The 24,351-nt window shown below is 35.2% G+C and overlaps 1 protein-coding gene across 3 annotated transcripts; it reads right to left on the reverse strand.

Moving 5' to 3' along the window:
* Positions 1-420: 420 nt before the first annotated feature.
* Positions 421-24,145, reverse strand: LOC149815309 (uncharacterized). Of its 3 annotated transcripts, XM_089988421.1 has the most exons (9): positions 24,024-24,144; positions 23,495-23,619; positions 10,371-10,443; positions 8,092-8,174; positions 3,838-3,876; positions 2,254-2,324; positions 2,022-2,136; positions 1,828-1,857; positions 421-676 (listed from the first exon to the last, which is right to left on the reverse strand). In XM_089988421.1, the coding sequence occupies exons 1-8, from the start codon at positions 24,085-24,087 to the stop codon at positions 1,834-1,836; spliced, it is 594 nt and encodes a 197-aa protein (XP_089844547.1). In that variant the 5' UTR covers positions 24,088-24,144; the 3' UTR covers positions 421-676; positions 1,828-1,833. The 3 variants fall into 3 exon arrangements, with proteins under 3 accessions (XP_089844547.1, XP_089844545.1, XP_089844546.1); XM_089988419.1 differs by lacking the exon at positions 1,828-1,857 and having other exon boundaries at positions 24,024-24,145; XM_089988420.1 differs by lacking the exons at positions 1,828-1,857; positions 3,838-3,876.
* Between the last annotated feature and the right edge of the window lie 206 nt (positions 24,146-24,351).

Consider the following 24,351-nt stretch of genomic DNA (forward strand, 5'->3'; position numbering starts at 1 on the left):
ACCCCCAAACATGGATCCAATTGTGGTAACATGTCGAGGACTTTGCCCTCTAAGTCAATTCTATACATTTTAAACCCAATGTGTTTTCTCAAAAATGTTCAATATGGAACTAAACATATTTCATAAAGTAGGTTTTCCCTTGATTTTTTTTTCCCAAAAAACTAGATAAAGAGAAGGTTATTTGGCCAAAGAGCTTGGTTCAAAAGGCTACAAATTTTGAGTCAAACAACATAATCAGGATAGATGATGATACATTCAGAAAATAGGACATGTATTTGATGTAATGAGAATTACTTTTTATCATGTGGACTGTCAAATATAATTTTGGTTGAACCTGTGTCAGTGAGAAGAAATGTAGGTGGTTAATGGGACAACAGGACTTATGCTGTTCCATGAGATGGTTAATTTCAAACTACTATATGGCAACTGCCTGAAAGAGGAGGCATATATTTTTCTTTTCCTTTGACAAAACGGCAACATAACTAGTAGAACTAAATAAACATCTGGTTGTTCGGATTTATATTGTTTACATATCCTGAGTACATATAACTAAGATGCAGCGTAGAAAAAAATTTCAACAAAACTATAACATGTTTGAATATTAAGCCTTCTTGGGCCCACTTGTTTTGGATGGACCAGCACGCTCAACCATAACATCATACAGCTGCCTTCCATTCTACAAGAAAAAGGTGGAAGTTTTATAAGAATTAAATAATATACCCAGTAAAAAAATGAAAGAAACATAATTCTCTTCAAGTAGTGAAGTGCACCAAAAAGACTTCCAGGCATTCTCATATTTTGGTAATCAGACGGCATTGTCACAGTACTCTCTCTCTCTAAAAACAAAAAAAAAAGGCCCATATCTCTAATGACAAGTGTAGGGGAAGTGAAATGAAATAATAAAATAAGAACTAATTCTCTTTTTTGCAAGGTCTGCCATTCCATCACCATTCCCAGCCAATCTCATCATTAACTCACTATTTTGCATCATTGAGAATAATATGTTCTATCAGAAGCATCTCCATCAAGTTATTTATTTGTTTGTTTGCTTTTAGTTGCCTATGCAGATATCAGTTTGAATAATCATCATATTTGAATTCGATTTGCGATCATAAGCTTCTAGATACCACTAATGTCAGAAATTCTTTGCTCTGATCCTAGATGGTTTATCAACTAGAAAAGCAATAATAAAATTTGTATTATGCTTCCAATCTTGTAAATTCATATCATATCAAACTACATCCTAATATGAGAATCAATCTTATCAAAGAATTATCACCAACTGGGGCAATCCCGTGCTAAAGTTCCTGTTGAAAGAATCAACAATTACACAGTCAATATCCTAATCCACTGTACGTGCTGGCAAGATTGTTCAGATTTAGAAAAGATCAACCACATTCACTCCAGTCACTGCCTGCAGAACTATACACAAATCTGTGATATTGTTTCTTGAAGTAGAGGGATAAATAAACTTCCTATTTTAGCATCAACATTCCTTATTGTGTCTAGTGCACTAAGGATACTAGTGATTATCTCCCAATATTAGGGTAGGACTCTGATTAGAAATTATTCTGGTTCCTTTTTTTCTTCTATGATATTGATATTCCATTCTCCTCCTTTCACCTTAACCCCATGTAAACTTGCTATATCCAATTATCCCAGAGCTGAATGATGAGAAATAACTCAAGAACTATAAGAATAATTTACTGCATGATTGGAGATCCAAAAACAGAGTAAACATAAGACTGAATAATAAAATTTCCCACAAACAGTTGATAGTTAGTTGGTTACACAAAAAACTAAAATGCAGATAAGGTAGAAAGACACCATATCTCATGCAAAACTGTCAGAAAAGCTCTGTCAAAACAAAGACATATATTTACTTTCAAGATAAAATATCCTTTTGCATGTAAGACAATGTTCATATTTTCAACTCACATATAGGAATTATTTTTTCACATGGTTTAATACTTAAAAAATAATTGGGAAAATTTTTTATTTTTTCACAATTAAATACTTACAAAAATAACTGGGAAAAAGTGCACTTGTCCCTCTGGTTTTGTTTGTGTCTCTTTGAAGTATACCAAAATTGGAAAACTAGGCCACCAGAGCTCCCAATTTATAAATGTAGAATATCTGGGGAGAAAGCCAGATTATTAGTTCCAAAATTCTCACAATATATTAGTTAGGAGCACTGAAGGAACAATTATAGGACAAAATTCCATAAAAAAGTGCAAGCATAAGAATACTCACTTCCATCGATTCTTGCCCCCAACAAATACATTATCACCTGATTCTTGAAGTTGATCCCCTATTTTAACCTCCTGAATTTAGCAAATTAAGAAAACTACTTTAAAGGGAAAAAACTAGATTGTTTTTAAAGCAAGTAATTCGGTGCAGTAAGACATTTTAGCCACGTACTAAATCCCTTGATTTACTTTAAGCTATCACCTGAATTTGTGCACTTGAAGCATTCAAGAAAGTCTAACAGAAGAATAAAATACATTGCATAACATTTTAATTAGAACTATCAAGAAGTTTGCCAATTCAAAATTCATGGCATATGTAGCAGAAAGAAATATGTAGCTCAAATCCCGCCTAGGATACCTAGGCACAAGTCAACCAACTAGGAGCACCTAGGTGCCTAGGCAAGTAACTAGGTGGAGGAGGGGCACCAAGGTTGATATTTTACATTTGTTTTTATAATATTTAAAACATTATAATCGTGTTTTATTTGAGTATTTTGAAATATTTAAATGTTTCAGCTTTTTCTCTTATTTTTATGCTTTTATATTTTTATTTTTTTTGTGCATTTCTAAGTGACACAGCTAAACAAATATTTGTTTGGATGAAGTTGAATGTTAGAAATGTAATTATGTTTTGATTATTGAAATTTATTCATGATTTTTTTTAAGTTTTGGTTGTTTAGCTTCATAAATTGTGTTGAATATGTATTTATATTATTTTTTTTGTTTTTATGGTCCTGACTAGGCTGACTGATCCCGCCTTGGCACCGACTAGGCCTTTTAGGGGGCTGGCGCCTAGGCGCAGACTAGAATTTTGGACTACTTAGTTAAGAATATAGGTGGAATAAGCTCCAGTACAATTCTGGGAGAGCCCTGTGTAAAAATATCTCAAAAAGAGATAGTGTGCAAAACAAGCACCAACTCCACGAAGGGATATGTGCACAAAGGCACAAGAACACTTAGAACAAAATGTACCCAAGATACAAATGAAGAACACAAATGTAAAAATATAAAGAATTTTATTGAACAATTGGAGAACAATGCTCCAAGCATTGAATACATTTATGAGGGGGGTTCACCCCTATTTATACAAAAGAGGGACCCTTGGAGGGGCTCCCACTAGACGTTGGAGACCCTCCAACGGTTAGAAATCTAACTGTTGGAGGGGTCCAACGTCTAGTGTTGGACCCCCTCCAAGGGTTGACTAAGTCAACAAGGAAGAAAAGAAAAAGAAGGAAAAAGGAAAAGAAGAGGAAGAAAAAAGAAAAAGGAAGAAAAAGTACAAACATATTCACTAATGTGAATATGCGCAAAAGAGGAAAATACCAAAATACCCTTATGGGTTACATGTGAAATATATATATATATATATATATATATATATATATATATATATATATATAGAGAGAGAGAGAGAGAGAGAGAGAGAGAGAGAGAGAGAGAGAGATACAATTTAACACCCTGACCAAGCTAAATAGCTATTGAATAAAATGCTAACTGCACATATAGTTGGACAAGAAATCTTTAATTTTTAAGCAGTGCATGTCATCATGTAAGGTTATCAAGTTCTAGCGATTGATATGAACATTACCAAGGCCTCATCATCAAATACGAATCTCACTCTGGTGGTCTGGAAAGAAGACCATAAAATTGAGTTAGCAGATGAATAGGAAACCAAGCATATAGCATAATCAACTTCAGAAAAAAGAGCATGCTAAATTCATATAAATATAGAGAAGATTCAGAATGTAATTACATCACAAATGACTTCATTTTGCACGAAAATAGAGGGGAAATGTGGATCTGAGTACTTCCTATCGAATCAAATTAATGGCTTCAATAAAAAGGGACAGAAACAGACTGCTCAAAGTTCCTAAAGGCACAGGAGAGATTCAAGATGTAGTTACAGCACAAAGGTGTGTCTGAATTTTTTTATACCATGACAGATATGAATGCATGTCTTAATTTATACCTTATATAGAATGAGGCCCATCTTTTTTTTGAATAATGAAGATCAAACCTCAGAACAGTAACCCACATAATCCTTTTAATCGATTATGATAATTGGTTTTGAGCTAAGTAACAGGGACTCGGCAACGCAGGTGCCACACCCGCGTCGACGTGACGCGACGCGGGTGCGCGTGCGGGTACGGCACCGGGTGCAGTCAACACGATCCTGGGTGTGGTCAACGCACCCAGGGTCATTTTCGTCCACATTTCGGACGTTAAAAAAAAACCGATGAAAAGGAGTGATTAGGGCAATTTTTTTTTTGCCCAAATCACTCCTCTCCCGCGCAACCCTCTCCTCCCAACGCCCCGACACCACCTCCGAAGCTCCTCCTCTCCCTCGTCGCAGGTACGTCCCTCTCGCTCTCTTGTTGGGTCGGCAGGGGAGGGGTTGAGCCCCCCCTGCTCCCTCTGTTTTCGGCAAGGGAGGGGCCGAGCCCCCCCTCTCGCTCTCTTGTTGGGTCGGCAGGGGAGGAGCTGAGCCCCTCCCCCCTCTCGCTCTCTTGTTGGGTCGGCAGGGGAGGGGTCGAGCCCCCCCTCTCGCTCTCTTGTTGGGTCGGCAGAAGAGGGGCTGAGCCCCCCCTGCTCCCTCTGTTTTCGGCAGGGGAGGGGCCGAGCCCCCCCCCTCTCGCTCTAATGTTGGGTCTGCAGGGGAGGGGTTGAGCCCCCCCTGTTCCCTTTGTTTTCGGCAGGGGAGGGGATGAGCCCCTCCCTATTTTCGGCAGGGAAGGGGCTGAGTCCTTCCCTGTTTTTGGCAGGGGAGGGGCAGATCCCTCCTCCTTGGTGATTTTATATCAAGATAATGTCAATCTGTATAATTGATTTAAAATTTTGAATGTATTTTTTTTGTGTTTTCAGAATAAAAATGACGGATAAAGGGAAAGGACTTGCGTCATCCTCATCCCAACATGTGAGTTCTGCTGCTAGTTTTGCTGATAGTTGTAGTGGGATTGATGATGTGGGGCCACTATGGGTACATATAGATAAACTTGCAAAAACTGGAGAAGGAGGTGGTGGAAACAAGAGATTTCGATGCAAGCTCTGCGAAAGAGATTTTGTTGGGTCTTACATAAGAGTGGAGGCTCATTTGTTGAAGATAGCAGAACATGGCATTTCAGCTTGTAGAAAAGTTGATGAGACAATGCAAAAACAATACAAGAAAATACAAGAAGAATATGAGAAGAGAGGCAATGGCCGATTCTTGTGCAGTTAGTGTGTCATTTGCAAGCCACCAAGAAGATGTTGAAAAAAAAGAAAAGTCAATGTAGAAGGTAGAGGAACGATACAAGCATCATTCAATACATATGGAAGAGAAGAATTAGATAGAAAAGTTAAGAGGTATTTTTATTCTGGTTCACTCCCATTTAATGCGGCTAAAAATCCTTATTGGAAGAATTTAGTAACATCCTTGGCAAATTGTAATTTGAGTGATTATGTGCCTCCAAGTTCAGAAAAAATACGAACCACACTTCTTGCAGAAGAGAGGGAAAATGTGGAGAGGTTGCTGGAGATTAAAAAATATTCATGGGAGCAAAATGAAGTTTCTATTGTGTCTGATGGTTGGACAGATATTCAAAGGCGTCCATTAATCAATTCATTGCTTGTTCGCTTAGTAGCCCAATATTCTTGAAAGCAGTTGATGCATTTAGGGAATATAAAAATGCAGAGTATTTGAAGGGATTGTTTATAGAAGTGATAAAAGAAGTAGGTGATCAGAAAGTGGTACAAATTATTACAGACAACACTCCAGTTTGTAAAAGTGCAGTGTTGAGTTTAGAGAGTGACTACCCTTATTTTTTTGGACTCCCCGTGTAGCACACAGCTTAAATCTAGCCCTAAAGAGCATCTGCAACCCTAAAGAAGAAGAAAATTCACAAGCATATGCTTTATGTTCATGAATTGAAGATTTAAAAAGAAATGTCAAAAGCATTAGTAATTTTGTTATTAACTACCATCGTGCTAATGATATATTTAATAGGCATTCTGACTTGAAATTGTTGAAGGTCGCTGAAACACGTTTTTTGTCCAAAATTGTGATGGTGAAGAGGATTAAAAAAGTGAAGAATGCTTTGATTAACATGGTGACTGATGAAAATTGGACATTCTATCATGTTGATGATGATATCAAGACTCAAGAAATTAAAAAATTCATTCTTGATGATGAGTTTTGAGACAGAGTAGTATACTTCCTTCAATTTACGCAACCTATTTGAAAAATGTTAAGAGAAGTTGATAATGATGAGCTCATGCTTCATAAAGTTTATGAAATGCGGGATAATATGATTGAAAAAATATAAGCTATAGTTTTCAAGCATGAAGAAAAAAATTCTGCATTGGATGATTCAGATTTTTTTAATCATATTCATTCAATTTTGGTCAGAAGATAGGATAAGAGCAACACTCATTTGCATTGCATGGCACATTCTCTTAATCTAAAATATTATGCAAATAAGTGGCGGGCTGGTGGTATTGGTCGTGTCCCTCCAAATTTAGACCCAAAGCTATCAAGACATAGAAATATATGTATGACAAGACTTTTTCCAGAAGCATGTCTTCTACATCAAGTCACACAAGAGTTTGAAAAATTTTCATATTCGAGATTATATGGACCGGCATTATTCGCGAGAGAAGAAGATAATATAGATCATATCACATGGTGGTCAACATTTGGATCAAAAACACCTCTTCTCCAACGTCTTGCATTAAGATTGCTATCGCAGCCTGCTAGTTCATCTTGTTGTGAAAGAAATTAGAGCACATATTTTTAAATCCACAACATGAAGAGAAACAAACTCACCAGCAAGCGTGCAGAGGATTTAGTATATGTTCATTCAAATCTTCAATTACTTTCACGAAGCAATGATGAATACATGTACTAATTTGCTCTCTTAGTTATTTGATTATTTCTTAGTTTTCATTTAAATATACTTGTATTGTATTTAACATTTTCAAATTAAGTTTGTAACGCAGACAAGGAACATCCAAATTTTGGGATGTAAACCCAGAAGAGTGTGACTTCGAAGGAGAGCATGATTTCAACATAACAAACATGGATTTAGTTGAGCTCAGTATTCCTTCTAATGATGCATTTGATGATGAAGAAGAAAATTATTAACATCCATTACTTCATCAGAATATACTTTGGTATGTTATTTAGTTCTTTTATGCTTTACTTATTTGATTGATATTTAGGTTGATTTATGTAATTGCTTTACTTATTTGATTGATAATTTGATATTTAGGTTGATATACTGCATGCAAGATGAATGATATTATGACAATGTTAACTGTTAAATGTTAAACTGTTAAAACTTCAAAATTATATATATATATATATATATATATATATATATTACATTTTTGCCCCTGCCGCACCCCCGCACCCGCACCCGCACCCATGTGACATAGGTTTTGAGCATACCACCTTTCTGCCAAATCTTCATCCATTACTCTTTTTACTCTTTCACTGGATGAACAATTATTTTATGCATAGCCCATATATATTTCTCACATGTTAAAAGGAAATCCATTAAAAAGAGAAGGGGTGTTGACAATCACTTATCTCAAAACTGAACTTGCAACAGTCCTAGCAGTTCTATCAACTCCCAAATAACAATACATTTCACTTTCTTCTCAATCATATTGTTAGATTATAACCTCAGACTGTAGTTAGGAATGTTGTAAATGCACATAATTTTAATTATTTGGGTAAAGTTAAACACAAGATATTCAAATTCTATGTTATTATGCTATAATGTTACATGCATATCTCCTCAAAACTAGTAGAGGCATTACAGAAATGACAAACATGTTTTTTCAAGGTGAAGTTATTTGAGACCTGGAACAATAGAAGTAATCCAAGCAAACCAACTGGAGCTGCAAGTAATAAATTATCTTGATATATCAATCCACCTGCCACACCTGTTTCAATTTGCAATGCCCATTAAAAGGGCATAGGTCAATGGTCATTTCACTTAAGAAGTGAAAACAGAAAGGAAAATGCTACCAATTCATAATCGAAGTTAAGAATTTAAAAGTGAACACAAGCTCAATTGACTCATCAAATTGATCAAATAAGCACACCTTCTTTCACTTTCAATAGATAGAAAATTATCACCAAAAACCAAGACAGAAAACTTAGCCTGAGTAGGAAAAAATGGTTACAGAAAACTTGATTCAAGAGTTGGGGAAAAGTCCAAACTAATAAAAAAATAAAAATAAGAAAAAAGGATAGGCTACTAAATTGAGTTTTACTGGATCTACTTCGTTGGTCAGCAGTTGCTGCTAATTTTGCTGCCTAGATGTCATACTTCCACAGATAAGAAAGTTTTTTGGGCCAATGCCAGGATAGGTACAACATTTTCACAAAAATCAACCCTAGCAAATTTTGCTGTCCATATAAATAGAAAAGAAACAGAATTTCCATGCCTGATTTATTCGCTGCTTTTCAGACCACATACTGATAAAATTTCTAATGGTAAACTTAATATAAAATCTACTTAACAGATCATACTTACCATTCTCTACATAATTCCAATGCTTCCACCACCAAAAGGAAGCCAACTTAGAGTCAAATACAATTCTAACAATTTACAATCAGAACAACCTTCATAACCCTTTCAAAAGCCTTGAGGTTGCACAAAAACAGAAACTACTTATGATCCATAGGGCATTCTCAAGACCATGCAAACAAATTCCCTGTAACTAAAAGTTTGCAAAACTGAATTTTCACTTGACCTCAAATTCAGAGCAATACATGGTTGATATTAATACTCATCTCACAATGACGTTAGATGTAATTTTGGAGCAAAATCCATCAATGAAGTAAACACCGCCAACACAAAGTGATGGAACCGAATATATATTCACACCATATCTGCCATAAACATGGAGCTATTAGTCAAATTCACCATGGTGGTAGATATGTAGGCAGTTTTCCCTAGTGAAGTAGGCAAATGAAGCCTTTTGATAAAGCTACATCTTTCATGTTTACAAACTTATGCAAACAAGCAAGATTTCTTTTGAGACCAGCACAAATACCAGGCTTGTGTGGTTTGTGTGTGTTCATGCACGTGTGTGTGTGTGTGTGCATGTGCATGTGTGCGTGCAAGCATATGCATGGAGGTGAATGGCAGTAGGTGGGTGGGTGTATTTTTAAAGAAGAACAAGAACTTCAGCTCCCAAACCTGTAAGAAGATTTTCTTTCTCCAAAGAATGGTGAAGGAAACAAAGAAATTCCAAACTTCTATATTATATGACATATATCTTATAAAACATATACATATTTTAGCCTAGGAACCTATTTAAGCTAATGCAAGCCCAGCTGAGATGAATAACTGTTCTTCATGCTCAAGTCATTTAACATAACAAGATGAATGTGAGGTTTTTCATGAGTCTGAGCAAGTTAATTACTGAGCCTGGTAAGTGGCTGGGTTCATTTACTAGACCTAGCTGGTGGTGTAGCAGCTGGGTTGTCACCTATGTCAGAAAGACACGTGGACACAAGGATACATGATGCAAGTTCAATTCACAAGGTTGAAATTTTTTTGAGAAATAGGACACTAGAACATGAAAATTTGTAACTTTTTTAATCAATATAAAATTATTTTTTGATATTTTAATGGTATTTTTATTGAAATAATACTAGTATTAATAGACTGAGTCAGCATGTCCCAGCATGAATATTTCAGTGACAATCACCAGCTTCTTCTGCCCTATGCCACATAGATATGCCTGTAGAGATGTCTCTTTTCCTAAAGTTTTCCAACACAATTAGTATATAATAGAATATGGCACAGCAAGCAAAGCAACAATGGAATATCCATGTTACATGTCTTCCTTCCACCATGGATGATGCAAAAAGAGGCAAGAGGATGAGAAAGAAGCATTTCAGAAATAGGATTTTGTTGTTTTTTTCTGTTGTCTTTAACTGAATTTAACAAGTGTAAGCAGATAGGTGTCGCTCCTATATTGGTCTATGACAGATTTCATAATATGGCATTTGACAGGATCAGTTCTCCACATAGACGCTCATTTATCTAAGAAAATTTATACATTAACAAAAATACCCACAAGCAATCATTTCAAACTAAATGAACCAAGAAGTCAATTGTGTACCTAATAAAACAACTGGTATTCGATAGTCTGGATCAGGTACCACAGTCGCTCGCTTGTAGGCCTGTCTTCCAACCTATCAAAGCATTAAGATGGCAAATGTTAGCTTCCAACCTTCAGAAATAGAAAGACTTCTATTTCCTTATGAAAATAGAAGTCTTCTCTAAATAAACTCTTAATTAAATATATATATATATAAAGGGTATAATATCTATATATATTATCTATTATTATTATTATAATTTATTTGTGAAAGCCTATTCATCCACACACCAATGGATCATGGATCTCAACCCAAAGAGTCCAAGATCCATATCGGGATCCATTTAACGTCAGCCACTAATATATATATTATATTACATTATATCACGAAAATATATTTATTTAATAAAAATTATATTTATTAAATTTAGAATTAGGCAAAAAATTTATGAGATATGTCAGTCTTGTCAATATAGATTGTCAAATGATTTAGCTCTGACTGACACTTGATTGACCTTCAGTTCTATAAGTATGTTGTATCACTCATTTGTTTATTGTACACCTCGATGTTGTGGAGTCAAGGTTAGCTTTTGAGGTAAGTTATGTGTGCACTGTTAAAATGTATCTCTCTTTTATATATATATATATATATATATATATATATATATATATATATATATATATATATATATATATATATATAAAGAGGGATACATATACATATATATATGTTATATATATGTATATGTATACATCTATAGATATATGTAAATATCTTTTTGTAAAGCCCACAAGGGTATTATAGTCTTTTCCTCCCATTTTGCGCATATTCATAATTATGAATATGTTGTAATATTTTTACTTTTTTTCTTTTCTTTTCATTTTTCTTTTTTCTTTTATTTTCGTTGACTAAGGTCAACTTGGAGGGGGCTCAACATTAACTGTTGGGCCCCTCCAACGGTTAGAATTCTAACCGTTGGAGGGGCTCCAACAGCTAGTGGAGCCCCTCCAAGGCTCCTTTCATCTTATAAATAGGGGAGATCCCCCTTTGTATTTCCTATCTCTTGGAGCTTTTGTTCTCCATTCTTCTCAATAAAAATTCTTTATATTTTGTATGGCTTTGTGCATTTGCGTTTCTTTATTGTACCTTTGTGTACATTTGTTCTAAGTGTTCTTGTGAATTTGTGCACATTGGCGGTGTTGTGCTTATAGCACATTTTATCTCATTTTTGAGATATTTTCACATGGTATCAGAGCTAGGCTCAAAGGAAAAGAAGATCGTGCATTTTTCTCTCTTTGTTGAAGTACCTCGAAAAGTGTGTCATTAAGTTGTGGTGGTTAGAGTGAAGACTCGGTTCTTCATTCAATATTTTAGAATACTCCTACATCAAGTAGGAACTCATTTCGCATTGTGGTACGCATTTATTTCTCTTTGTATCCTCTCTAATGGGCGAAAAGGATTCACACTTCTCTCTTGGCTTCAAATTAAATGGAGAGAACTATCATGTATGGGCCGGGAATATGGAGGCCCATATAAAAGAAAAGGGTCTTTGGAGATATGTTCAAGGAACTATTCTCGAACCCGAACCTAAATTTACTATCTTTGAGAAAGGAGAGATCAAGGTTCTTGAAGGAGAAGAAAGAGAAAAGGCTTTTAAAGATTACAATAAGAAGCATGAAGAGTGGGAAATGAAAAATTACAAAATACTCTCATGGACCATGGTTCTTCTCTTCGGTTGAGACCAAAATTAATACCAGCATACTAAAGTTCAAAAAGGCATATCAAGTATGGGAATATCTTGAAAGAATGTATACTTCAAGAGATTTGTCCCATAAATACTATCTCCAAAAGAAGACTTTAACCCTTCAACAAGAAGAAATGTCCATTAAAGAGTATTTTGCCGAGCTATCCACTATTTGAGATGAATTTGCTCTCCAAGAACCTAAATGGAGTGGAGAGGCTATTAAATTGAGGGCCAAACAATCAAAAGATGATCATTTCTTTAATTTTTTAAATGGTCTTAGACCCGAGTTCGAACAAACTAGATCTTTTTTCTTGTCTTCTTTCTCTTCTTCTCCGTTGGAAGATGTGCTTACCAAACTAAGTGGAGAGGAAACTAGAGTAAGAATGAATAAAACCAATCTAAATGCACGGTACCAGCAGATGCAGAATCAAAACAGAAATAAAATATTCAGCGATACAGAAATAATATTCACAATACCGAGGTTCCAAGGTGAGCAGGCAAGAGGAATCAGACTCGTAACACTAAAAATAACGATTCTGGCCAGATATACGATACATAGAATAATGACCCAAAAGGAAATCGTGCAGTAAAAAGTCCACGATCCAGAGAATAATTAGATTCGTGGTCAGAAAGGACTGAATCTAATCTGGAGAACAAAAACATATAATATGAAAGAAACAGGGAAGAACGATTATTTAAAACCTCATGTGGATCAAATAATAGATCGTTGCAGGCTAAGAAGCGCAGACAGATCATGCAGGAGGGAGCACGAGAAGCACAAACAGATCACGTAGAAGGGAGCACACAGATTGATCACGCCCAATCACGAACCTTGCTCTGATACCATGTTAGAGCTGCAAGGTGCGTGAGCGTACCTAGAACGAGGCTTGACTGGATCTGCGGAAGAGGATGCAACAGTGAGGTACCAGCTGAATGACACTAATCTCAAAAGCTGCACACACATCCAGGCATCATTCTGTTCTATATAATGTAGCCTCTGATCCGGGCTATCATACAAAAGTCTAAACAGCCCCTGGTTATAAAAACTAATTACATAACACAGGTTTGGATCTTGGATCCACATCAGACCCAAATCCAGATAAGAGCAGTAAGAATACAATGTCTTAACATTTGGAATCTTTGTTTTGTTCTTTCTCTGCAGGTTCTTAAAGATGCCATGGGATGAGAAAAAAATTATATTTTGGACACATAGTGAAGATGGAGATAGCTGATTATGGCTTCTTAGTGTAGATTATCATTGAAGACTTGGATAATTTCTATTGTTTCTTCTTGCATTTTAAAACTTTCGGTATATCACACCATAAGTTTTAGGGGGAGTGTTAAACTGAATTGGATCCTATATATATATATATATATATATATATATATATATATATATATATATATATATATTCTTTTGTATGTAAACTGAAATACCCATCAGGGGTATTTCAGTCATTTCCTTTGATGTAATAGGTGCAGTCCAGTAAGGACTGCATTGTTTTTTTATTTTTCTATTTATTTTATTATTGTCATCAGTCAAAGGACTGTCGGGGCAATCCAACCAGCTGTTGGACTGCCTCCCATGACTCCTCTTTTGTATCCCTTCCTCTCTTTTGTGCTTATAAATAGAGGATTTCCTTTTTGTAAAATGAATAAAATGTTATTTATTTTTATTCTTGCTTTTGTGCTTTAATGCATGGTATTGCCCTTAGTGGCTGTTTGTATTGTCCATGTTGGCACCTTGTATCATCCCATGATGGACTTGTGTATGTGCACATTGTGTTCGTGTTATTATAAGCCCTTTGTGACCCTTGCTTTTGTTTTTCTGCATATTTCATGACAATATCAACTTGTTCAAAAAGTTAGTTTTCAAGCAATGCAATTTCATTGGAAATTTTCATTTCCCATGTGGTATTCCTAATGTTCTGATTGATGATATTGATTTCTGATGTCTATCGAGGGATATGTGTAGGACTCTGTTAATAAAATACAAATTGTGTGTTAAGATACCACTGAAAATTGCAAATTTGACCCATTTTGAGTATTTGAGGGTTTTATATATATGGGAATTTAACTGTGTGGATTAAGTAAGGACATGCATGCAGATGCAATATTGATAATTAAACATGCATGTTGCATTGGTTCATACATCTCTAAAATGGTTAATTTAGCATGAGATTGTTGGTTGCTTAAATTAAACTGTTTATATTGCAAGCTTGTTCTGAACATGTGATGTTTATAGAACTCTCTTAAACTTATATTTGATTTGATTTATATTAATTTTCTTACTATTGGATTTCGAGAGGGTCTCGTACGACAACTTCGATTCTTAACCCATTTTTAAAAACTTTTTTCAGGTATTGAACCACAGTGATGGAGGTGTTAAAATGTACCTATTATATATATATACATATATATATATATATATATATATATATATATATATATATATATATATATATATATAAATTCTGTTTATTACATCAATACCCGATAGGGGTAGTTTTGTAATTTCACAGTTGTTTTAGAAAACAACTATTTTTTCTTTTTTGAACAAATGTAATTTTTAATTTTTTTGTTTCATTTCTTTTTTATTATTTTTGAGGACCTAAAGGGGCTCCAACATAGAAGTCGTTGGAGCCCCCAACGGTCACAAATGTGACCGTTGGGGGCTCCCAACGACTCTATGGGAGCCCCCTTTTGGCTCTCCTTTTGAGGCCCTTTGGCCCTCCTTTTTCCTCCTCCTTCTCTTGTATAAATAGGGGTGATCCCCTTGTGTATTCTGATCTTGGAGAGCTCCTCTCTTTTTTCAATAAGAGGCTTTGTATATTGTTGCCTTCTTAAAGGCTTGTGCTTGTATTGTCCCTTCGTGGACTTGTGATATTTTCTCTTTTATTCATTGTTGTATGTGCTTGTATGCACTCTTTATATTTCCGCAATATCTCATTACATGGTATCAGAGCCACTCGATTCTTGAAGGGAAGGTGTGGTTCGTGTATCTCTTATTTTGGTAGACATCTTCTCACTTCTTGGCAACATCATGGAGACAAAGATTGATCTTTCTTTCAAACTCAATGGAAAGAACTATATGATGTGGGCATCGGCAATGGAGAATAATCTCAAAGGGAAGAAGCTTTGGGGTTATGTCATGGGGACCATTCCGGAACCTAAGCTTATGCTCACAAAAATGGAAGAAGATCAAGAAAAAGCTCTTGAGGGAGATGCTCGTCTCAAGGCCATTGAAAATCATCAAAAGGAAGTAGAAGATTGGGAAAGCAATCACGCAAAAATCCTTGCGTGGTTTATGAACAATGTGGAGCTTAAGGTATGTGCTAATATAGCTAAATTTCGTAGAGCCAATGAGGCTTGGTCCTTTATGAGGGGTATGTATACCCAAAAGGATCTTGCAAGAGCATACTTCTTGCAAGAAAAAGTTAGAACCACCAAGCAAGATGATTCTAGCATTCAAGACTACTATAGTGCCCTTAACCCACTATGGGATGAATTGGCTCTTTTAGAGCCAAAGTGGGTTTCTATGGAAGATGTTAATTTAAGACAAAAACAAATGGAACAAGAGCGATTGTTTCAATTTCTTTTTGGGCTACGCCCCGAATTTGAGCAAGTGAGATCCTCACTTCTCCATAGATCTATTTTTCTTCCTATTGAGGATGCTATTGCCGAAATCACTCAAGAGGAGACAAGGCTTGGCATGAGTAAGCATGTTGATGAAGTCCTTGCCGTATCCAAACCGGGTAACAATGTTAGAACCTATAAGCCTCCTCATTTTGGGAAACAAGGGAACTACAATGGAGGAAGAAAAATGATTGTTTGTCATTATTGCAATGAGCTGGGTCACATTAGACCCGTTTGTCCAAAGCTTATGGGAGCCTTCAAGCCTAAAGTAGCCTCTCTTGAAGAAACCACCTCCAAAGAAGATGAAGGCAAAAACAATGACATTAAAGAAACTCTTGGACAAATATCTATGGCTCTCCAACAAATGCTAAAAGTTTCTTCCTCCACATCGGGTGCGGCCATTGCTTCAACATCATCACCCGGTACGTATTCTTGGATCCTTGATTCCGGAGCTTCTTTTCATATGACCCCTCATGAGAATGCACTTAGTGATGTTTGCATCAATTCAAAGGACTCTTGTGTCTCAACGGCCGATGGAACCTTTTTGAAAATTTCAAGTATTGGCTCTTTTAAAGATTCTCAAAATTTTTGTGTTCCAAAAGTAAGAGTTGTTCCCAAATTAAATTTAAACCTTTTTTCGGTTTCTCAAATTGCCGACCATGGATGTGAAATATCTTTCTCATCTAATGGTTGCTTTGTGCAGGATCTCCGGTCCGGGAAGCGGATTGGGCAAGGCCATAGAAAGGGAGACCTCTATTATATGGACCATCTTGATCTCCCTACAAATTTTTTTTGTTCTTATGTCCAAGAAAAAAATATGGAAACTTGGCATAAAAGACTTAGTCATCCAAGTTATTCCAAAATGTATCTCTTTCCTTTTGGAAACAAATTTTGTAAGGAAAAAAAAAAACTAATTGCAAAGATTGCATTTTTGGAAAAATGAAGTCTATTCCTTTTCCAACTAGATCTTTTTTCTCATCAAGGCCTTTTGAATTGGTGCATTCGGATGTTTGGGGTCCTTCTCCGGTTATGTCTAAAGGGGGCTATTCATATTATGTTACGTTTATTGATGACTTTACTCGGTATGTTTGGATTTATTTCCTTAGTCATAAGTCGAAAGTATTTACTTTCTTTAAAGATTTTCATAAAAAGGTTCAAAATCAATTTCAAAGTAACATATCTATTTTAAGATCCGATTCCGGTGGTGAATACTTATCTCACGAATTCCAAAACTATTTAAACCAAAATGGCATTTGTCATCAAAAGTCATGTCCTAGGACTCCTCAACAAAATGGCCTAGCGGAAAGGAAACATAGGCACATTATAGAAACCGCTAGAACATTGCTTGTGTCTAGAAATATTCCAAAAAAAATTTGGGCGGAAGCCGTTCTTACCTCAACCTATCTAATCAATAGAATGCCCTCTTCTAAGTTAAAAAATGCTTCTCCCTATGAGAAACTCTTTAAGTTTTCACCCGATTTTAATCGACTTCGCATTTTTGGTTGCAAATGTTTTGTCCTACTACATAAAAGGGATAAGTTATCTCCCAAAGCAATTGAATGTGTATTTTTTGGATATGGTGAAAATCAAAAAGGGTATAGATGTTATGATTTTAAGAATGATAAACTATATGTTTCAAAAGATGTAACATTTCTCGAAGAAGAAAACGGTTTTGATAAAATAGAAGAGACAAATGAAATCGATTATGTATTCTTATATGATCTTATTGATGACATACAAGAAGATTCTCTTGAAAACATAGATGACACTCCCGAGGTATCCCCTCTTGACATAACACTCTCAAATGATAGTAATTCAAATACCAATGTTCATGATAGCAATGCCAATATAAATGTTTACTCAAGAAGAAATCAAGAAAAACCTATTAGTGCCCTCGAAAAATACTCTCAAATTTCCGAATCCATTGAGGAACCACAAGTTAGGCATTCTTCTAGAATATCAATACCCCCAAATAGGTTTGTCTCCTATGACTCTTTAACTCCCAACTATCGGGCATGTTTGATAACTCTACACTCTTATTTTGAACCAACTCACTATAATCAAGCTAAATCTATACCTCATTGGGTTGAAGCAATGCAAGTTGAACTAAATGCTTTAAAAAAGGCCAATACTTGGGAAGTAGTTGATCTACCCTCACACAAAAAACCTATTGGTTGTCGTTGGGTCTTCAAAGTTAAAACTAAAAGCGATGGCTCTTTGGAACGATATAAAGCAAGATTGGTTGCTAAGGGATACTCCCAAGAATATGGTATTGATTACGAAGAAACATTCGCCCCCGTAGCTCGTATGACAAGTGTCAGAACCTTAATAGCTGTCGCATCAACCAAAAAATGGCCTATTTATCAACTTGACGTAAAAAATGCCTTTTTAAATGGAAGTTTAAGTGAAGAAGTTTATATGGATCCACCACCCGGAATAAATATTAAGCAAGGTCAAACACTTCGGCTTTTAAAGGCATTATATGGTCTTAAACAAGCTCCTAAGGCTTGGTATGATCGTTTTAGTGATATCATGATAAAATTAGGATTTCATTCTTGTTATACTGACACTGCTCTTTTTGTTAAAAATGCAGGTTGTAGTATCGTAATTTTGTTGCTTTATGTTGATGATATGATTATCACTGGAAATGATCAAAGTAGTATTATTAATGTTAAAAATATGTTAAAAGATAATTTTGATATGTCTGATTTAGGTTTTCTCAGATATTTTCTTGGAATTAAGGTTGCATATTCTCCTAGAGGATATATTTTGTCACAGATGAAGCTTGTTGCAGATATATGTTCTAAGTCTGGGATTTCTGATGATAAGAAGGTAGAGACTCCCGAGGTTATTAATGCCAAGTTGCGGTTAGAGGATGGGGTTCTTCTGGAAGATCCTACACCGTACAGACAACTCATTGGGTCTCTTACATATTTAACCATCACCAGACCAGATATCACTCATGCGGTTCACTCAGTCAGTCAATTTCAGCATGCTCCTACAACCGTGCATATGAGTGCGGTTCTCCGAATCATCCGCTACATTCGGAATACCATCAATAAAGGGCTATTTCTATCCTCCTCTTCCCCTTTGAATCTTCTTGCTTATACTGATGCAGATTGGGGAGGTAATCCCAATGATCGAGTCTCAACTACTGGTTTTTGTGTCTTTTTAGGGGACTCATTGATTGCCTGGCGATGCAAGAAGCAGCAGAAAGTTTCACTATCATCCACTGAAGCTGAGTACCGGGCAATGGCAACCACAACAATGGAACTTATATGGCTTCGCAGTTTGCTTAAAGATATGGGAGTTGATATTACTGAAGCCTCAAAGCTGTGTTGCGACAATAAGAGTGCCATCTATATTGCAAGCAATCATACTTTTCATGAACGTACGAAACATATCGAAATGGATTGCCACTATGTTCGTGACGAATTTTTACGAGGAACTATTGCTCTGCCATATGTCACTTCAGAATATCAGTTGGCAGACTTCTTCACTAAAGCTCTTCCGGCTCCTCGGTTCATGTTTCTTCTCGGCAAACTTTCCGTCCTTCCCCCGTAAAGTTTGAGGGGGGGTGTTAAAATGTACCTATTATATATATATATATATATATATATATATATATATATATATATATATATATATATATATATATAAATTCTGTTTATTACATCAATACCCGATAGGGGTATTTTTGTAATTTCACAGTTGTTTTAAAAAACAACTATTTTTTCTTTTTTGAACAAATGTAATTTTTACTTTTTATTTTTTTCATTTCTTTTTTATTATTTTTGAGGACCTAAAGGGGCTCCAACATAGAAGTCGTTGGAGCCCCCAACGGTCACAAATGTGACCGTTGGGGGCTCCCAACGACTCTATGGGAGCCCCCTTTTGGCTCTCCTTTTGAGGCCCTTTGGCCCTCCTTTTTCCTCCTCCTTCTCTTGTATAAATAGGGGTGATCCCCTTGTGTATTCTGATCTTGGAGAGCTCCTCTCTCTTTTCAATAAGAGGCTTTGCATATTGTTGCCTTCTTAAAGGCTTGTGCTTGTATTGTCCCTTCGTGGACTTGTGATATTTTCTCTTTTATTCATTGTTGTATGTGCTTGTATGCACTCTTTATATTTCCGCAATATCTCATTACAGGAGGAAGCAAGGGTCATGATACAGTGTGTCGAATTCTGATAAAGTTGGCAGTTTATTGTTTTGGAGAAACTTGTTAAACCCTAAATGAGGATTGTTCTATTAAATTCAATTTAATTCAAATTCATGGTTTGATTTATTTCATGTGTGAGATGTATGTTGGGTTTTATATATTAAAACTGTAATGTGCCCGGGGTCCCTGGGTTATCTTTCCGTGTTATTTTAAAATCATTTATTCATTAAAAAAAAAATCTGCAAAATTTTCAAAGGTCAGTTTAGGGTCATTACAAAGACAGAGATGCACACATAATTCACCTCAACAACTAACTCTGATCCCACAACATAAAAGTGCATACAACTCACCTCGATAAGGCCAAATGATGCATTATGTAAAATTCAATAATGGACAATTCAAATGTCAGGCAATGCATACTCATAAAAAACAGTTTCCAAATAAGTGAGTTCATATATAAGAAATTTGAAAAAACAAAGTTTCAAAACAAATCCAATAAAAGTAGACAAACTTTTGAATGAGTATAGTGCAATCATATGCAAAACACGATATCAAATGATGCAATCATATGCATGGTCAATATAAGCAAGTCTACTATGAGACAACAATGGTATACAACATTAAAAATAAATAAAAACATATAGAGAGATTTTTAAAGAACTATATAAAAAGCCAAGAGTATACACAAGTACAACTAATCATGGATACTCACAAAGAGATCAAAATTCATGTATACCCAATAATATGATAACTTTAAAGCCAAAAAAATTTATGAAGGAACAAATAAGTTATGCATGTGAACACCATGATTTCACATAAGATACTAATATACCCAAAATATATTTTGAATTATCATACTTACGCAAGAGCCAATAAAACAATAGCTCACTTAAAAAAGAGATTTTTAAAATAAAACTCTAATTTCAACTTAATTTGAGACCATCAAGAAATACCCAAAATATCTAATTTTTTAACCCAAAATACCAAAAACAATTTTCAAATGGCATATAAAACATGCATAGACATATATCCATAACACATAAATATAAAGATGAAATGTTGATAGAGAAATCTTATAAGAGCATACAAAGCATCCATGACATGACTAATTAACTTAAAATCATGATGACTCAAGATATAAAACATACAAGAATTTAAAAAATCTTAATGAGCACATCTCAATGAAAACACCTAAATAGAATTAAAAGAACATGCTTTGACACATGCATAAAGTCACCAACAATTATAATGGTGTCCAAGAAACCCAAAATAAATAAATAAATATATATATATATATATATGTATGTATATGAGATCATAAAATTATATATTTTTGTATTAAAAACAATAATAACAATGAGAACTTACCATAAGGAGCTCAAGAATAGACTACTTATGGGTTAATGTCAAAAAGAAATAAGCACAAGAGCTATTAAAATAATATTTTATTAAAAAGCATTTCACAAAACTCTAATTCCAATTGATTCAATAAAACACATTTTACATACCCAAAAAATAACCATAATATTTTAAACAAATTTTGAAAAGAAAAGAATATATATTATAAATACCTTTTTTTAATTAAACAAGAGATAGATACCAAAATACGAGATCCTCGAGTCCAAGCCATATATCAATCCAAATCTTTCTTTTGAAGCACGAACTCCAACAAGATACCAAGATCAAGAATCCCTCACTCTAATACCATGTCATGAAATATGTGAAAAAACAAAAGCAAGAGCCACAAAGGGCTTATAATAACACAAACACAACGTGCACATGCACAAGTCCACCATGGGATGATACAAAGTGCCAAGATAGGCAATACAAACAATCACTAAGGGCAATACCATGCATTAAAATACAAAAGAAAGAATAAAATAAATAACATTTTATTCATAATATACTCGCAAAATGAGTTAGAATGCTTTAGAAGAGCATTACTTTTATAAAGGGGAAATCCTCTATTTATAAGTACAAAAAAGAGGAAAGGATACAAAAGAGGAGTCATGGGAGGCAGTCCATATGACTGCCTCCAACAGTAATATTTATGACCATTGGGAGCAATCCAACAGCTAGTTGGACTGCCCCAACAGTCCTTTGACCAATGGCAATAATAAAATAAATAAATGAATAAGTAAAAACACAATGCAGTCCCTGCTGGACTGCGCCTATTACATTAAAAAATGACTAAAATACCCTTGATGGGTATTTCAGTTTACATACAAAAAGAATATATATATATATTATAAAATATCTTATCAATAGGATCCAATGCATTTTAACAGATGTTCCCCAGTCACTGCCCTCCAATGAAACCGTTCAATGGTTTTGGCAAATTTCACATCTTACAACTCCCACTCCCCAAACATGCAGAGGCACACATGTTTCAGTTATGATATTTCTTACCAAGCCAGCTTCTTACACAATGGCTGAAAGAATCCTAGTTTCATTTTGAGAGAGTAGAGCATAACTAGTCATGTGACCAAGTGCCTGTCTTTTTATTCTAAAAAAAAGACCAAGTGCATGTCTTTCTTTGAGGCACTGATTGGTGTTTTTTGCAATCCATGTTCATGTGGATTTTAACAGAGGATTCAGTTTGTTGAAGTGTTAGATAGTAGGCCAGACATGTTCATATTTTCCTTTCAGCAGAATTACTTTATATCAAGGTTGTCAGACTAAGAAGAGGAAGCGGGAAACGATACGGGAAGCGGAAGCGAGAAGCGATGAATTTTAAAATTATAGGAAGCGAGAAGCATGAATATATATATATATATATATATATATATATATATATATAAGAATTGAATGGGAATCAAAATGAAACACAAATAAAAACTAAAATAAAAGTGACTAATATTAAATTTTATGATTTTTAGTGTAAGAAGTAAATTTTTAACAAAATCTAAAAATGATGAGTACTGATTTAGAGAAAGCACATGGAAGTGAATGAGAAGAGAGAGAAAACACATAAAAAACATAAAAAGTCGAGTAAGAGAACATATAAGAAGAATAGATGAAGCGTGTGGAAAGCATGGGAGAATCGAGGTTCTCATTAAGTTTTGAAAGCGAGGACTATCGTGCTTCGGAAACAAGTTTCTGGGAAGCAGGCTTTCCACCTATCTAAGAAGCTTCTGGTAACTCTGCTTTATATTCAAGCTTAATGCCTGCTTTAGGAAGCTCCTCTAATTCCTCATTCTAAAATGACTCGCCTGCCATCTTTCTACACTGCACTCACGAGCACATTAGTAACGTGTAGACATATCTTGTTAAAGATGCAAAGTGCGTTGGCCCTTCCATGATGCATCCTACCCTAGCTAAAGCTAACAATGTAGATATTAATTAAGATGAATTAGAGCAGTTGACACAGCTCATCAATTAGAGCAGCTGGCACTCCTCATTGATGCCAGGATAGTTCTGGAACTCCCACTTGTTAATTCGACAAAGGCCTCTACCCACGTAAGCAGATCAAATCACTGCTCACCCAAACCGTTCTTTTAAATTCCACAAATCCCATTTGAAGTTGAGTTAACAAGCCTAAGATTAGCATTCACATAATTGGAGGAAAATTAACATGTGGAGATCATCTAGATTATCATATAACGTACCATCCGTGCAGCCACCCTGGAACTCCCACGACCCCAACTAATTCCCTTGCATGGAAAACTTTGCTTATTCAGAAAAGCATCAGAAAAATTCTGCGTGCGCCTTGTACACCTTGTGGCTGATATACCTGTTAACATGACATGTTCCCACACGGGATAAAATACTAAATTAACAATGCATCTTATCAACGTGAAGGGCAACCGTAAAGAGGTATGCAAATTGCAATTCCATCGTCATGCGGCATCTGCTTGATTCATCTCTATTGCTTGGCAACCAATTGTGTATAACCTTGACTACTAATACTTGATAGTCCAAGTTACTCAAAACAAGAAAATCTGTCTCCAAAACTGAAAATTTATTGGGAATCAGCAGCATTTAGTTACTGACCATCATCATGATTCGACCCAAAATTTCGTACAGAATCGAGTTTTTCTTATCCATGAAGCAGGTTGGTGGAGATTAGAATATTGAAGAGAAAATCAACCAACTAATTGAGAAATATACATGGAAAGAGTAAAAATAATGAATTACCTGAAGGGTGCAAAGACAGAGAAACTCTGTGGAGTAGAACCGACGATAAAGTTGTCGTTGCCATGGTCGCCTCCTTTCTTGTGTTTCTTCCTTTCTTCTTTTTTTCCCCGTCTTCCTTTTGCTCCACATTTTTGCACGACGATAAATTCTTTATAAGTGAACAATTGCACGACTTTACGACGAAATCACAGGATTGCCCTTACTTTCAATAAATGATCAAAATTTTTCTTGCTCTCAGCAATTACACAATTAGATGGGTTAGTATAACTTATAAGCTCATTTCGGCTATCTTCTGTCACCTATGAGCTAGTAAAATTTCCTCCTAAAA

The sequence above is a fragment of the Nuphar pumila genome, chromosome 15 (genome assembly GCF_984573655.1).
Source record: "Nuphar pumila chromosome 15, dmNupPumi1.hap1.1, whole genome shotgun sequence".
NCBI lineage: Eukaryota > Viridiplantae > Streptophyta > Magnoliopsida > Nymphaeales > Nymphaeaceae > Nuphar > Nuphar pumila.

Bases quoted from the DNA above. Each gene is read 5' to 3' on its own strand.
- LOC149815309 (XM_089988419.1), bottom strand. From the start codon at position 24,087: ATGGCAACGACAACTTTATCGTCGGTTCTACTCCACAGAGTTTCTCTG. The intron at 3,877-8,091 runs GTCTCAAATAAC...TCTTCTTTCCAG, and splicing joins GATTACTTCTATTGTTCCAG to ACCACCAGAGTGAGATTCGT. The intron at 2,325-3,837 runs GTAATGTTCATA...TGCTAAATTCAG, and splicing joins TATTTGATGATGAGGCCTTG to GAGGTTAAAATAGGGGATCA.